The 17,816-nt window shown below is 33.5% G+C and overlaps 1 protein-coding gene across 3 annotated transcripts in view; it reads right to left on the reverse strand.

The window, feature by feature from the left end:
- The window catches only part of IL6ST (interleukin 6 signal transducer), a 44,327-nt gene that overhangs the window by 10,381 nt on the left and 16,130 nt on the right, over nt 1-17,816 (reverse strand). For 2 of the 3 annotated variants that reach the window (XM_031965199.1, XM_031965209.1), the window contains exons 6-13: nt 17,661-17,812; nt 16,596-16,755; nt 6,409-6,491; nt 4,841-5,051; nt 3,357-3,539; nt 1,135-1,236; nt 839-985; nt 416-556 (exon numbers count right to left, since the gene is read on the reverse strand). In XM_031965199.1, the coding sequence (XP_031821059.1) occupies nt 416-556; nt 839-985; nt 1,135-1,236; nt 3,357-3,539; nt 4,841-5,051; nt 6,409-6,491; nt 16,596-16,755; nt 17,661-17,812 (1,179 nt within the window). The remainder of the gene's footprint in view (nt 1-415; nt 557-838; nt 986-1,134; nt 1,237-3,356; nt 3,540-4,840; nt 5,052-6,408; nt 6,492-16,595; nt 16,756-17,660; nt 17,813-17,816) is intronic. The other variant, XM_031965216.1, reaches the window with a different exon arrangement.

Raw genomic sequence — 17,816 nt, forward strand, 5'->3', positions numbered from 1 at the left:
AATGTATATCCATTCTAGTACAGAGGTGTAGGATGATACAATTTTGCAATTACCTCTTCCAGGGTACTGTATAGATTTGATTGGCTAAAAAGAAATTGTAACTTAATTTAAAATTTTTCCCCCTACAATTAAATACAATTAAAAACTACGAACATCTAATTTCTATATATATTTAGACACTTTCAGCAATAAGCAGGAAATCTTTTTTTTGGGGGGGGAGGGGGGCAAGGCAGTCATGCTAATGATTTTCTCAAGGTCACACAGCTAATAAGTGTCAAATATCTGAGACCGCATTTGAACTAAGGTCCTATTGACTCCAGGGCCAGTACTCTATTTACTGCAATATCTAGCTATCCCCAGGAAGTTCATTTTTATCTTTTTTTTTTTTTCAAAGTATCAATTCATTATCTCTTACCAAATTTTGGAGTAGTAAAATTGACTTCTGGACCATCCCTGCCCCCTTCATCTGTATATGCTGCCATTCGCACCACGTACAATGTGTCACTAATCAAGGGAGAAAGTGTATATTCTGTGTGGGATGAGTTCAGATGCACAGCTGGAAGAAATAAATAAAGATGCTTAGCCACAAAACCTATTTTCCTCACCTAATCTAATACCAAATCAAAAGATTTTTATCATAAGAATAATTTTCACAATCTTATTCTTTTTATTGCTGAAAAATGTTTGTTTTCCTTACTAGGACCATGAAAATGATCACAAAGCACATTTTACATGAGAAGGTCAGTTACTCTGCTTCCATACTAAATAGATATCTATATTAACATCTTAAAAAGTTAGACAATTCTATCTTTACAGTTGATGCTTTTAGTTTCTTTACCTGTTACATTTCCATTGCTAGTTTTGTAAAATATGGTATAGTTTCTGATGAATCCATTCTGGTTATCGATAGGAAGGTGATCCCATACTAAGACAGCTTCATTTTTCCCCACTTTCTTTATTCGAACCACAGGTCCTGTAGAAGGCCCTGCCACAGAAAATATTCCTTTGCTTAATTAAAAAGCTATTAGTATCTGGCAAATACCCTTTTTATAAGAAATTGGTGAAAATGTCATCATTTATAAGTGACAAAATATTACAAAATCATTCTTTAAAATATTCAGACTTTGAACTTACGAGCTTGTTTAAGATATGCCTTTACAGACTGGGGGCTTCCTGGGCCATTATTATACACTGGGATAACCGTTATCAAATAACATTTGCTCTCCGTTAAATTTCCTAAAATAAGAATGACAAATTAAACACTATTTTCTACAATGAAAGAATTCAATTAATTCTGATACTGGGTTATGAAGTATTTTATGAGTAATGAATCATGTACTTTATGCTCATTTATCAGCCTTTAAAAAATTATTCTATCACTTTCTTCATAATTCACAATGAATTGAAAAGCCTTATCAAAATTGGCTACGAATCTGAAAGTTTATTTCTGCCTACCAATTTAATGAAATACAAAACTTAAACTAATTTAATGTTATTTTTGATTTTAACTAAAAGTTTGTATTTACCAAACTATACTAAAAAATATCTAAAAATTGGCCCCAAATTTTGCTGTCTTAGTCTGATGGTTTCATGCTACCTTAGCATGTAACCAAATGAGGTTCCTGAAAAGTAAGGTGGCAGAGAAAAGGCATTCCTATCCTCTGTTATTACCTCAGGGAACAGATTAAGACACTTTATTCTCTTACATAGTTAGCTCTCTGGGAAAAAAATTAGATATCAGTGTAATTTTTTTTCCTGAGGCAACTGAGGTTAAAATGACTTACTCAGAGTCACACAGATAGTAAGTTTTAAATGTCTGAGGTTGGATTTGAACTCAGGTCCTTCTGACTCCAAGGTTGGTGGTGCTCTATCTACTGCACCATCTAACTGCCTAGGGAAAATTTTTGGGAAGCATTAAGATCTTGAAATAAAAATGTCTAAAAAACCATTTAATTTAAAAATCTCATGTTTAACATAATTATTGATCTATGTAGAAGAAAAGATTGGCAACAGCAAATTGTTTTACAGAAATTTAATGGCCATTTTAGCATAAAATATAAAATTTCTTAATTTGACAATTACATCTACTATTCTTTCTCATCTATAAAATGGGGGGAGGGGGTTAGGCAACATGACTGCTGAGATCTCTTCTAGCTCTAAATCTATTAAAATAGGAAAACACAAGTTTTCAATGCCATTCTAACAAGGCCATATTAAACAGTTTTCTACCAAGAGATAGTTTTTTACTTTCTTTTGGGGTCATTGATGTGTTCTGGAAGTACTGTTGTACTTAATTAAAAAGTCAATTTAAGCGGAATAATTTTTGTTTTCTGAAAATAGCTACTAAGAATCACCAAATGTACATACATTTGAAGTTCTGTGTTATTTTATTTTTACATACTGTCTTTAATCTTTTCAAGATGCTTTTCTATTTGTTGGATGTTTCAAGAAAGTTACATTTAACTCTGGCTCTGTCATTAACTAGTTGTGTGATGTTGGGAAAATCATTTCCTTTCTCTAGGCCTCAGTTTGATCAGTTCTCTGCAGACTGAATAGATTACACATAGATTATTCTTTTTAAAAAAGTATAAAGATATTTTGATGTATAGAATTAAAATTCATTTAAAATACTAATTTTAAAGTACCTTGTTATGCATTTTCTCAATTAACAAATATTGATAGCATAATTACTAGACTTTTTGATATTTAAAAGGGGTTTTAAAATTAGATAATTATATAAAATTCCTCCTGGTTTCCAAAATTATTTAATTCCAAGAAATGGCAGGTGATATCATATTACAAATGAGGATGCTTAGGCACAGTGACTTGCTTGAAGTCTACAACCAATGAGTGGGGAATGTCGGACTAAAATTAGTTTTCCAACTCCTTATTCTGGGTTAATTTCTAGACTAGGTGTATCAAAGTTTTTCTAATAATGAGATATTCCCTTCCCTTCCTCCATGTATACTGATGCACACACCCATACCTTTTCCCCCATCTCCCTACCTTGTGTCTGAATGAATTTAATTAATTATATTAAACTTTAATTATTAATTGATCAATCCAATCCTGCAAGCACACTACACCTGATAACAATCAGTAATATAATGGTGATGAAAGGCACTACCTAATCTACTAGATTTGTTCTTGAGAGTTATATAATTCAGTTATTTTCTTCCCTTCAACCATCTCAAGAAGGCCAAATCCTCAAAAAACTGAACAGCAGAACATCTGGGCTGATACTTTGCTTATGAAACACACAAGGTTATGTAACAGAACAACCTGGCCTCAGCATATGAAAAAGGATTTAACGTTAAAAAAAGAAAAAAATAATACGTCTTTTTAGCCTGGGTTACCTTGTAAGTAGGTTAGTTTCACATTACTGTCCTCTTGCTGCCAATCAGGAGTACACGGCAAACTGTCAGAAAATACACACCACTCTAGTATATATTTATTTACAGATTCATTTGGAGGAGTCCATGCTACCCAAAGTTTCTCATCTTTAGGAAACGCTTTAAGATTTGTTACAGGGTGAGCTGCTAAAAAAAGGAACACATTCAAAGAATTTGATTTTTTAGATTTTTAGAAGATTTCACATAACTAAGCCATTCATTCTTTTTGCAATTTTCATTTTTATATCACTATAGTAAATGTTTCCATCAGTAAAATGGAAATCTATTTTATGCATGATGAAACTTTATTTCTTGTTATCCAAAAACTTGTAATTTTGCTTTATTTTATTTGTATTAACAACAAATTATCCTTAACTTGCAATCGTACAAAATTATTCATTTCTCTCTGAAATAAAACTTATAAAAATCTCCAAGGAAGAAGAATAGTGTTAAAAAAAATGTAAGAGCATAAGCAGCAAAGTGAAGGATTTATATGACCCATTTTATTATTTAAAACAGTTCCAAAATAGGCTATTATCTTAATAATGGATATTTAAAAAAAAATATGGCTAGAAAACTGAAGGGTTATCTGTGTGATTAGGTACAGTATGTCTTAGGACCTTTAGGGTGGCTATCCCATATTATGAAACGGAAGCAGCAGCAAAGCTACTTCTGACACTGAAAAGATGGCTTTAGAGTTATTACTGAAAACAGGGGAAAAGGCCTAATTCTTGACTAGCCTATGGACTAGATATGTAAGAATCTCTGAGTACAATCTCTGGCTTAGTGGGAAGTTGATAGAAAATTTATTTTGATGAACAATTACCACCCCATAAGTAAACTTTGGTATGCAGCAATGTTTCAAGCAGCCATACTGGCCAAATTTTTGTGTACTACTATCACTGAAATCAACAAGTACAAAAGTCAAGAGGAGAAGGATTCCAAAATGTCCTTTAATATACACCTTTTTGTTGTTCAGTTGTTTTAGGTGTGTCTTACTCTTTCTGACCCCATGTGGAGTTACTTGGAAAAGAGACCGGAGTGGTTTGCCACTTCCATTTCCAGCTCATTTTACAAATGAGGAAACTGAAGCAAAATCGGGTTAAGTGTCTTGCCCAGGTGCACACTGCTAGTCAGTGCCTGAGGGCACATTTGAACTCGGGTCTTCCTGACTCCAGGCCAAACATGTTACTTACTGTGCTACCTAATTGTTTAACACAAATCATAAGAAAGAAATGCTTTGGCATTAATTTGATTTTGAGATCTGCTTAACTATTAAAATACTTTAATCAGATACCTGAAAAGAAAAGCTTTAGTTTTTATAAAACTGGGGCCGAATTATTTAGTCATTAATGATCCATACATGTTGGTATCTAAAAAAAGTAAAGCAATCTTTAAAAATGATACGCTTATCAACACAGTGTCTATGCTCTTACAGAGATACAAACCTTTAAAGTCACGGCCAGGAATAGTTAAATTAGTTGGTTCAGAGCTTCCGACTATATTACGGGCTTTCAGACTTATGACATAAGAATCATTTGTGACATTCAGAGTCAATTTTGTATCATTAACATATCTTGATAAATGTGATGTTTTCCCTCTCTTTAGAGTGACTTCATAATCTAAGATTCTTCCATTGGCTTCAAATGGAGGCAAAGTCTGTAAAGAAAGTACCTGCAGTTTACTTCATGAAGTGTAGACAGAATTAAAATTTTTCTTCACTTGCACTGTTTCTACTATTCACTTATTCTATAATTGTAAGTGTCTAGATGCTTTACTGTTACATCTTCCCTTAGCACACAGGGTGGAATACATAGAGTGATATCACACACATTATCTCATATGATCTTAATATCTAATTTGTTAGTTAAATAAAGCAGACATAATAATCCTCATTTTGTAGATGAGGAAGCTGAGACTCAGAGTAGTCAAGTAATTTCTTTACAGTTACAATCTTAGCAAATGGAAGATACAGAACTTAAATCTATTTCTTCTGATACCTAATACAGTCTTTGCTTCATTATGTCACATTACCCAGCATAAGATACTTGGGCAGAATTATAAAGGCCTAGCATGCAAGCAAAAGGCAGAAGCAAAGATAAGCTAAAATGGTGGGCACTGTGGCAGGGAAATAAAATATACTTTAAACATTAAGTCTTTCAAGCACTGATCATAACTGTTTTAAAACAGAAACAATGATCTATTTTCATGGTGCTCTAGGATTTGCAAAGCACTTTACATATATTTTGTCATCTGGTCTTTATGGCACCCTTGTAAAGTAGGTACTTTTATTCCCAATTTCACAGATGATAAAAGTGGAGCTGAGAGAGGTAAAATCACTAACCCAGTGTCACACAGGTAATAATATGAGGCAGGGTTTGAACTTCCTGATTTCAAGTTTAGCATTCTATCCACCATACTAAAATCAACATGTTTATATTACATACACACACACACACACAACAGGACCAAAGGAAACAGAAAGCTCTCTAGCACTATTAACTCTGACAAGGCCAAGAAGACAAGCTCTCTCTATCTATAAACCAATAACACTGGGAACTGAGAGTATTTGACCTCAGGAGGAAAAGACTTAAGAAAGTTCTTTACTCCTATTTCTTTGAATGGATATCATATAAAAGAGGGATTACACTTGGTTCATTTGGCCTGAGAATCCAGAAGTTGTATACATAAGTTAAAAAAGCAGGTTTTGACCAAATATCAGGAAAAATCTCCTTCAAAAAGAGCAGTTTAAGATTGGACTGTATTGCTTGGATGGATGTTTACATTGCTGGAGGTCTTGAAGAAGCTGCATGATTATTTGTCAGAACTGTTACAAGTTCTAAGCAGCACAATACAGTGGATAGAATGTAGAACTTGGGTTCAAACCCTACCTCAGATACTTAAAAGTGATTCACGGTCAACCAAAAGGCTAAAAAGGTTTTAAAATTACCAAGCTTCTAAAATGTCCAATATAAACATTATACATGAAACAAAATAATCAAAGAGGATCTTTTACCTTCCATTTTAGGTGTACTTGTCTATATCCATGATCTTGAGAAGGATCAATCGTATACCAGAAACTTGGTGCATTTGTTGGTTCTAAAAAGAGAGGGGGGGAGGCGGGGGGGGGGGAGAGAAGTCTTTTTTAAAGAATAAATTTAATCTAGAATCTTTTTTGCTCTATTCTATCACTACAGTCGTGCCTATTTCAATCCATATAATGGTAACACTCTCCAATCCCAAATCTTCTCCCTGAGCAAAAAGACATAGAGAGACACCTCAATGCTTTTAGATGAACAGAGATCTGGGATCTTGAGTAAAAATGTGGGGCTAGAAACAAATCCTAAAGCACAACTTTATGCTTTGTTATATCAGAAGATCACTGCTCAACAAATTACAACTTCTCCACATCTTGATATGTAAAAAATTGTAAAGCTGCTAAAGTTAAAAAAGTCAACAAATTCTTTGTTAACTTCATCCCTTGCCCTATTTATTTTCATGTCACCTTTAAATATAATGATAAAAGTAAAAATTAAACAAATATAAATGAGTATAGTTATTTTTATTCAATAAATAAAGCATAATTATAGAATAAGAAAAATAAATGAATCAAAGTAAAATTGTTTCTTGTTTTAAAAAATGACATCATTAAATGTACAAGTCCTCCTAAATCCCACAGAATTGAGATTTTAAAGCTACCAAGCTTATAAAATAACAATCTATAGTTGCAACTGCCACTTTATTACCCAATCAACTCTTTAATCCCAGATCATTTGACCAAATATAATGCTGTGGGGAAACATAAAAAATAAGACAAAATCTCTGCCCTGGTGAAGAGCTTGGATCCAGCTGGGGACACTACTAGGCACTAAATAAGTAAAGATATATAGATGTAGATATAGAATTATATCTGTATCTATAGATATAGGTATATCTATCTCTGTCTCTGAACAGATCTTAATCTCAAAGTGCTTACAATCTAAAGAGAGATGAAGGAGACAGGCACAGAAATAATTATGTTCTGAGTGATATGAAACAATGAGAAACTTGAGGAAGAAAAGATCATTTTCATGTGGGGAGCTCAGGGAAGGCTTAAATGGAGGCACCTGAGTTGTTTCTTGAAGAACAGGATGGCATGAAATAAACCTTCAAGATATCTAGTATAGGTAGAAGGGGATTCATTACACTGGGGTCAGAAATAATAAAGTGTGTATATAATTACTATAATACAAGTTAGAATATAAAAGCACAATAAAAGATCTATTTCAGTTTAAATTAGCTGAACAGCCAAATTAAAAAGGACATCAAATAGCATTATCAAAAGTAGCAGTAGAAGATGGATGTTGTAAGAGAAATCAGTAGTGTTTGTTCTGAAGATGCAGTTAAAGTTTTCATATGACACGAAAGGAAAAATTAGTAGCTATAGGAAGCACATATTACTTTAAATATATGTACTAAAAGAGTGGGTTAGCATAACTGAATAGAAAACAAATACAGTAAAATGGCAAGTTAAACAATATTTGCATGGGGACATTTCAGGGGCATGTAGAAGAGTCTATTTCTTCAAATCCAGAATGAATGCCTGGTCAAAGAAACATAGGTAAGGACCAGGTAATGATTATACCAGAGTTAACTACTTTGGTTGCTGCGATGATAATGATGGTGGGAACAAGTATTATGGAGAAGATCAAAAAGCACATGATGATTTTTAAATCACATTTGTGCTTAGCTATTCCCTAACCAAGAAGCATGTATTTTATTTTCAATTCTTCCCGACTACAAAAAGTACAGTTATAAATATATTGGTTGTATTTGGGGCCTTTTTCATCATTGCTTCATAGAGTTATGGTCGTAACCACTTTTTTTTTTTTTCTTTCTAGAATGACTGGACCAAGTGATAGCTCTACCAAACAGTACAATAGGCAACTAGAGGAATTATGAAAAATAACTATCTCTTCATATTCTGTCAAATTTGCCAAATTTGATGGTTATGAGACAAAACCTCCTTATTTTTAGTGATCTGGAACATTTACATTTGTGGATAATTTACAAATATTCTCAAATATTGAGAACTACTTGTTCATATACTTTGGTCTATTTATTGAGGAATGACTTTTTCTTATGTAGTTCTTCTAGCTGACTATATTTTGAATAATAGGCCATTATTAGAGACATATTCAATAATACAAAGATTTTTTTCCAGTTTTTTCTTATACTGATTGTATTAATTTTGTTCATGAAAAATCTTTTTAATTTCATGCCATCAAAACAGTTTATTTTTATAATCATCTCTATCCATTATTTGGTAAAGAATTCATTCCCTAGCCATAGTTATTAAAATTTATTTGATCTGGTTCTCCTAAAATTTTCTAAGGTACTTCAGCAATCAGGTTAAATTTCCATCCATTTTGAATCTACTTTGGCATATTGTATTAAGTGTTTCAAAGCTATATTTGAGCAGTTTACTTTCCATTTTCCTCACTAATTCCTCAGTAATAGTTAATCTGCTTATATTTTAGATATTATCCTATTTTTTTTTAATTATAGCATTTTATTTACAAAACATATTGCATGGGTAATTTTTCAACACTGACCCTTGCAAAACCTTCAGTTCCAAATTTTCCCCTCCTTCCCCCCACTTCTTCCCCTAGATGGCAGATATTCCATTACATGTTAAAATATGTGTTAAATCCAACATATGTATACATATTCATACAGTTATCTTGCTGCACAAGAAAAATTGGATCAAGAAAGAAAAAAAAAAAACCTGAGAAGGAAAACAAAATTGCAAGCAAACAACAACAGAAAGGGTGAAAATGCTATGTTGTGGTCCACACTCAGTTCTCACAGTCCTCTTTCTGGGTGTAGATGGCTTTCTTCATTACTGAACAATTGGAACTTGTCTGAATCAATTCATCGTTGAAGAGAGCCACATCCATCAGAACTGATCAGCGTATAATCTTGTTGTTGCCATGTATAATGATCTCCTGTTTCTGCTTGTTTCACTTAGTATCAGTTCATGGAAGTCCTACCAGATGTCTCTGAAATCATCCTCTTGGTCATTTTTTATAGAACAATAATATTCCATAACATTCATATACCATAATTTACTCAGCTCTTCTCCAACTGATGGGCATCCACTCAGTTTCCAGTTTCTAGCCACTACAAAAAGGGCTGCCACAAACATTTTTGCACATGTGTATTCCTTTCCCTCCTTTAAGATCTTTTTGGGATATAAGCCCAGTAGAAACACTGCTGGATCAAAGGGTATGTACAGTTTGGTAACTTTTTGAGCATAGTTCCACATCGCTCTCCAGAATAGCTGGCTTCGTTCACAGTTCCACCAACAATGTATCAGTGTCCCAGTTTTCCCACATTCCCTCCAACATTCATCATTATCTTTTCCTGTCATCTTAGCCAATCTGAGAGATATGTAGTGGTATCTCAGAGTTGTCTTAATTTGCATTTCCTGATTGATAATGATTTGGAGTACCTTTTCATATGACTAAAAATAGTTTGCATTACTCTATTTTTAAAAGTGAAAATAAACTACTAATTTTAGCAATTCAGTGGCAATGATAACTTGTATCTCCAGTGGAGAAACAAACAAGAAAATGGTTGGTTAGAAGGCAAAAAAGCAAGAGCAAGAAGAAACACTCATTGGTCCTACCATCCCTGCAAGTTATCATGTGAAGCTGTTCTTTTAAACATTTGGGGCTTTTACTTTCTCTATTCTCACTCTTTCTAAGCTCACTGCAATCTGGCTTCCATTGTCAACACTCAAATAACAATTCCCTCTATTCAAAGTTACCCCATGATTGCTTAGTTGCAAATCTGATGGTTTTTTCTCAGTCCTAATCCTTCTTGATTGTTCTGGAACACCAAATACAGTTTTGTTTTCTTTTTTAATTTTTATTTTCCCCAATTATATATATATAAAAAACAACATTTTTGGATGTTGGATTACACATGTACATTCGGTTTTTTTTCCATATTATGAATTATGTTGTAAATTAAAATAAATAAATAAAACTAAATAAAAAAGTTGTTGCAAAAGGAAAATAAGAACAAAAGGGACAGACCATGATTAAAAAAAAAAAAAAAAAGAAAAGAAAAAGAAAAAAAGTGAATATAGCATGTGTTGATTTATATTCAGTCACCATGGTTCTCTTTCTGGATGCAAATGATGTTTTCCTTCCAAAGTTTTTTGGGACTGTCTTGCATCACTAAACCGTTGAGAACCAAGTCATAGTTGATCATCCCACAATCTGGGTTTTACTATGTAAAAATTTTCCTGATTCTGCTTGTTTCGCTCAGCATCCATTCATGTGAATTTTCCAGGCTTTTCTCAAATAAGCCTATTCTTCATTTTTTAGAACAATAATATTCCATTACTTTCTATACCATAATTTATTCAGTCATTTCCCAATTCATGGACATTTACTCATTTTTCAATTCTTTGCCACCACAAAAAGGGCTGCTACACCCTCCTTTATGATTTTCTTGGGATAAAGACCCAGTAGTGGCACTGCTGGATCACAGCTTTAAAGGCCCTTTGAGCATAGTTCCAAATTACTCTCCAGAATGGTTGGATCGCTTTACAACCCTAACAGCAATGCACTAGTTTTCCCACATCCCCTCCAATATTTATCATTATCTTTTCCTGTCATCTTAGTCAACCTGGAAGGTATGAGGTGATACTTCAGAGTCATTTTAAATTGCATTTTTCTAATCAATGGTGATTTAGAACATTTTTTCATATAATTATAGATAGCTTTAATTTTTTCATTTGAAAATTGTCTGTTCATATCCTTTAATCCTTTATCAATTGGGGAATGACTTATATTCTTATAAATTTGATTGTTTTTTACATCATTTAGAAATGAGGTCTTTATCAGAAACAGTGGCTGTAAAATTTTTTTCCCAACTTCCCTTCTAATCTTGATTGCATTGGTTTTGTTTGTATAAAATTTTTAAAATTTAATGTAATTAATGTAAAGTAATCCATTTAATATTTCATGTTTTCTAGTTCTTCTTTGGCTAAAATTCCTCAGATCTCCAAAGATCTGATAGGTAACTACCCATTGTTTTCCTAATCTGCTTATAGTATTACCTTTTATGCCTAAATCATCTAGTCACTTTGACCTTATTTTAATATGGGGTATGAGATATAGGTCTATACCACCTTTCTGATATATTATTTTCCAGTTTTCCCAGAAATTTTTGTCAGTGAGTTCTTATCCCTGTAGCTGGAGTTTTGGGGTTTATCAAACAGTAGATTACTCTAATCACTGACTACTGTTGTCACGTGTAGCTAACTTATTCCACTGACCCACCACTCTGTTTTTTAGTCAGTGACAAACTGTTTTGTTGACTACTAGTTTATAAGAGTTTTAGATCTGGTACCACTAGGCCACTGTCCTTCGTATTTTTTTTTAAATTAATTCCCTTGATATTCTTGATCTTTTGTTCTTTCAGATGAATTATTGTCTTTTAACTCTATAAATATTTTTTGGCAATTTGATTGGTATAGCACTGAATCAATAGACTAATTTTGACAGAATTGCCATTTTTAATATATTAGCTTAGTCAACCCATAAGCAACTGATATTTTCCCAATTGTTAAAATCTGTCTTTAGTTGTGTAATAAGTGTTTTGTAATTATGTTCACATAGTCCCTAGGTTTGTCTTGCCAGGTAGATATCAAAATATCTTGAACTGTCTACATTTATGGAATTTCTCTTTTTTTCTCTTTCTGCTGGGCTTCATTAGTAACATATACAAATGTTGATGATTCCTGTGGATTTATTTTATATCCTGCAACTTTGCTAAAACTGTTAATTGTTTCATGCAGGTTTTTGGAGGATTTGCTAGGACTCTCTAATTATACCATCATATCATCTGCAAAGAGGCATAGTTTTATTTCCTCATTTCCTACTCTAATTTCTTCTTCTTTTTTTTTTCATAGTTAAAGCCAACATTTCTAGTACAATATTGAATCACCAATAGTGGTGATAGTGGGCATTTTAGTTTTACTCCTTATCTTACTGGTAATCTAGCTTTTCCCCATTACAAATAATGCTTGCTGATATTTTCAGATAAGATGCTGTTTATCATTTAAGGAAAATTTCCTTGTACTTGAGCATATAGTTAGGCAAAATAGCTCCAAATTATTGCTTTAATTTCTTCTTTGTTGGTGGTCATTTTTCATTTTTTAATCCTAACTTGTGTTTTTCCCCCTTTTCTTTTTCTAATCAAATTAACCAAAGGTTTATTTTTTTTTAATAAAACAAACTCTTAGTTTTATTAATTAGTTTAGTACTTTTTTCCCTATTTTATTAATCTCTCCTTTTATTTTAAGAATTTCTAATTTGGCATTTAATTGAGGGTTTTAAATTTTTTCTAGCTTTTTTTAGTTGCATATCTAATTTATTGATCTCCTTTTTTATTTTATTAATGTAATTATTTAGAGATATAAAATTTTCCTTAAGAACTTGCTTTAGCTGCATCCCATAGGTTTTGCTATGCTGTCTCATTATCATCATTCTCTTGAATGAAATTGTTTCTATGATTTGATGTTTGATCACTCATTCTTTAGAATTAAATTAATTTCCAATTGATTTTTAGTTTATCTTTTCCTAACCCTTGAATGTAATTTTTATTACAGTGTGATCTGAAAAAGAAGCATTTATTACTTCTGCCATTCTGCATTTGATTGTGAAGTTTTTATGCCCTGAATCTGTGGTCAATTTTTGTGTAAGTGCCATATATTGCTGAGAAAAAGGTATATTCCTTTGTATCCCTATTCAGTTTTCTCCAGAGATCTATATATCTAAGTTTTCTAAGAATCTATTAATCTCCCTAATCTTCTTATTTATTTTGTGGTTAGATTTATATAATTCTGAAAAGGGGAGGTTGAGGTTCCTCCTTGGTATAGTTTTATTATTTATTTCTTCCTATAACTAACTTAATTTCTTCTCTAAGAATTTGGATCATGCACCAATTGGTATGTACCACTTGGTACCACTTCATTGCCTTTGCAAATGCAAAGGCAATTTGCAAAGATGCAAAAGATGCAGTTTATTTCCTTATTATCTTTTAATTAGATATCCTTTTTACTTTTGCTTTGTGTGAGATCAGAATTGCTACCCCTGCTTTTTTTTTTGCTTCAGCTGAAACATAATAAATTCTGCTCCAACCTTTTATATGCATTTCTCTGTTTCAAATGTTTCTTGTAAACCACATACTGTAAAATATTGGTTTTCAATCTACTCTGCTATCTGCTTCCATTTTATGGGAGAGTTCACCCCATTCACAATCAGTTATGATTACCAGTTTGTATATTTCCCTCCATCCTATTTTCTCTCCTCTATACACTCTTTTTTCTCTCTACCCTGTTCCTCCTTATGAATGTTTTGTTTCTAACCCCGCCTCCAATTTGCCCTCCTTCTATCACTCCTCCTCTCTTCTCTTACTTCTTTCTCTCCCTTCTATCCAGCTTCTCCCTTTTCTTTTCTCTTTCTCCTCCTACTTCCCTATAGTGTAAGATAAATTTCTATGCCCAAATGAGTGAATATTATTTCCCTCTTTGAGATTAAAAACTGATGCAATTAAGCTTCAGACAATGCTCATTCCCTTCCTTCTTCCCCTCTGGCGTAAAGGTCTTTTGTCCCTCTTTATGTGATCTAATTTATTCCATTTTATACTCCCCTTTCCTCTTTTCTCAGTATAATCCTTTTTTCCTACAACCATCTTTTTCTTTAATATCATCACATCAGAGTCAATTTATGCCCATACTCTCTCTCTATGCTCCTTTTAACTATCCTAATAAAAGATATAGTCCTCAAGAGTTAGAAGTATCATTTTCCCATCTAGGGATATAAACAGTTTAACCTTAAAATAATGTTTGTTTGTTTTTTTCTTTCCTGTTAACATTTTTATGAGTCCTGTCTTTGTAGATCAAATTTTCATTTAGTTCTGGTCCTTTCATAGGAATGTTTGAAAGTTCTCCTACTTCATTCAAGATCCATCTCTTCCCCTGAAAGATAATGCTCAGTGTTGCAGGGTAGTTGATTCTTGGTTGTAATCCCAGGTCCTTTGCCTTATGGAATATGGTATTACAAGCTCTCTAATCCTTTATTAAAGAAGCTACCAGATTCTGGGTAATCCTGACTGTGGCTCCTTGACACTTGCATTGTTTTTTTTCCTGGCATCTTGCAGCATTTTTTTCCTTAAGATTATAGTTCTGAAGTTTTGCAACAATGTTTCTTGGGGTTTTCCTTGTGGGATTTCTTTTTTGGAAGGAGAAATTATATTCTTTTAATGATTATTTTACCTTTGGTTCTAGTATGTCAGGGCAGTTTTTCTTATTGCTCTCTTGAAAAATACTATCCAGGCTCTTTTTTGTCATGGCCTTCAGGTAGACCAATAATTTTTAACTTGTCTCTCCTGGATCCATTTAACAGGTCGGCTATTTTTCCAATGAGGCATTTTATATTTTCTTCTATTTTTTTCATTTTTTTCTTTTGATTTTTGATGTCTCATAGTTCATTAGCTATCATTTGCTCGGTTCTAGTTTTTAATATATATTTTTCAGTTAACCTTTGTATTTCTTTTCTCATTTGATTAATTCTACTTTTCAAGGTATTGTTTTCTTCAGTGTATTTTTTGCATTTATCCAACTGTATTTTTTTATGGAATTGTTTTCTTCAGTCAATTTTTGTCCTTCCTTTTCTAAATTGTTGACTCTGTCTTGCATATGTGGTTTTGTTTACCAATTTTTCTTCTACCTCTCTTATCTGCCTTTTAAAATTCTTTAAGAGTGCTTCTAAGAAGCCTCTTTGGGCTTGAAACCAATTCATATCACTCTTTGAGATTTACCCTGTGGGCATTTTGTCTTTATCCGAGTTGGTGGTTTGGACTTCCCTGTCTCCATAGTAACTTTTTTATGGATAAGGTTCTTTTTGTTTCTTGCTCATTTTCTTTTTTTTTTTTCCCTATTTTTTGACTTTTAAGGTTGAGTTCTGCTTCTGGGGCACAGGGGATGCTGTCCCAAGAGCTGTACAGCTCTGAATCTTTGCTTTGAGCACAGGGCCCCCTTGCATTTGGTGTCTTGCTCATAGCAGGGAATAGCCCTAACCTGCTCTCTCCAGTCTGAGAGTCTGGTTTTCCAGATTGGCAATTTGTTTTCTGTACTGAGGCTAGAGGCTGCCCCGCTGGTCTGCTCTATTATTGAGCCAGGACTAAGGGTCTTTGGTGCTGATTTGCTGTGATTAAGACCCTCTCACCGGTTTCCCAAACTCTGTCTGAGCTGGGCTGAACACCTTTTTCACCCTAATAATGAGGCTAACCTTTCTAGAAGTTTTTCCAGTCTGTCTTCAGGTGGAGAATGGTTTCATTCCATCAGACACTGTTCAGAGGATTGGTTTCATATGGCATATGAACACCTTCCCGGCTTTACTCCCATTTTGGCTCTGCTTCTGGAGCTCCCCAGACCTTGCTGAGAGTTATCTCTTCTTGGCTATTTTTTCCTCTCTTAGTCTCTGCAATTCTGTTCTCTGGTGATTTTCTTCCTACCTATCTATCAAGTTCTCTTCCTTTTCTTCTCAGAAGGCAGAATTAGCATCTGTTACTTTCAACTGGGTAGGGAAGGTAGGGAAGACAAGGAAAGCAAAGGAATTATATTCCAGGTGAGTTTCTGCAGCCTTAGGAGTCCCTCACTGAGGGCAGTATCTTTTTAGGTTACTTTCTCCCCCATCTCAGGTTACTACTCAAATGTCTACTGCTTGCAGCATACCTGAGAGGCGGGCCCAAGGCTGGCTGGACCAGTAGAGAATCCTATAATGAGACCCAGGCACAGACTTATAAGCCAGATAATGTTTCTTCTTTGGGAGTGTGGAAGTATGCTGAATGACAGTTTTAAGAATTCCAGTTCTCATGTATTAATTCACAAGGATTTTAAATCCTCGCTGTGCTTTTCTTTTATTTGTTCTGTAGACTCAGCTGAAATTGCTCTATCTCTATAGCACAATATCTTTTTGGGAAGGTATGTGGAAAATGACAAATGTCATTTTCTTCCAGGTCCTAGAACCACAAATACAAAGTGGGACTTTTATGAAACATCCTAAATTCACCATTTAAAAACTGAAGCTGATAATTTACACTAAGAATTCAAGTAGATAAGTGTGAAAGACTTTTACTTACTAGCTTCATATGTGATTCCACTTGCTTCTGCACTCCAATTACTCCAGAATCCCCTACCATCTTTGTTCATACAACGAATTGAAAACACATAGTCTGTAAAAGGTTTGAGCTCCTGAACAGTAAATGAATCTCGGGTTGAAGCTGTGTCTTCAGGAGGAATCTAAAAAGAAACACAGTTATTTTAATAAAGGATTTTAAAATTACATAATATTACACATCAGAGTATGTTGCAACAAGATGAATAGAAAATGAGTTGTCTCAAAAACTGTGGCCAAGTGGAGGAGCCAAGAAGTGAACTTAGGTGCTCTAAGTCCAGCATTCTTACCACTGTATCACACAACCTCTTCATCAACAGGACTATTTTCTTTGAATATTATGAAGCACAAATCTAATAAAATGTTATGATTTTTACACATTGTAGTCAAAGAGATGGAATACAACTGCACTAATAAGGACAACGTATGAGTTCGGGTCCTCTTTGAACCAATTCAGTATATATGAAGAAAAATCAAAACCCAAAAAATCTCTAAAAATTCTATTTCAAAATTAAGCTACAAGGTTTGCCAATTAAAGCAGTAATCTCACAAAATCCATGATGTCTTCCAATTGTGGTGGGAGAGAGATAGCTCTGCACTATTTGCTGTCACAGTGATAAAATTAACTGGGAGGCTATTAGGTTATTGATGGCTGATCTGTCAGATTCTTTTTTGGCCACAAAAAGTAAACAAAAGTCCTATCTATGACACTCTTTTTTTCCCTCACAGTTCTATATCAATCCCTTCCACTACACTTAGATGCACTGTTTCTCTTTGTTCTATTCTTCTAGCTTCTCTCGTATTCAAAAAGCCCTTCTTTCCATATTGCTTTTACTTCAAAGTTGTTCTATGCTTTGCTTGCTTTTTCATATACCTTCTGAATTTAAGATCCTAGGAGAAAGCAAGGGATGCTGTTTTTAGTCTTCAGCACAGTCTGTGCTACTTGAAACAATGTTTTTTAGAATGATTATGAATTTTCTTTAGAAATTTAGAAAAGAATATTTTAACAAATAACTTTCAGGTTACCTACATGTGTCCAATTTGAAGCACCTCTGGCACGATACCGAATATTATATTTCAGTTCATCAAAAGGCTTGGCAGGGTTGATCCATGACACTTTTAAGATACTGGATATTTCCTTAGACTTGGTGACTGATAAATTATGTGGAGGAAGCAGTTTCACTAA

This window comes from Sarcophilus harrisii, chromosome 1 (assembly GCF_902635505.1).
Source record: "Sarcophilus harrisii chromosome 1, mSarHar1.11, whole genome shotgun sequence".
Taxonomy (NCBI): Eukaryota; Metazoa; Chordata; class Mammalia; order Dasyuromorphia; family Dasyuridae; genus Sarcophilus; species Sarcophilus harrisii.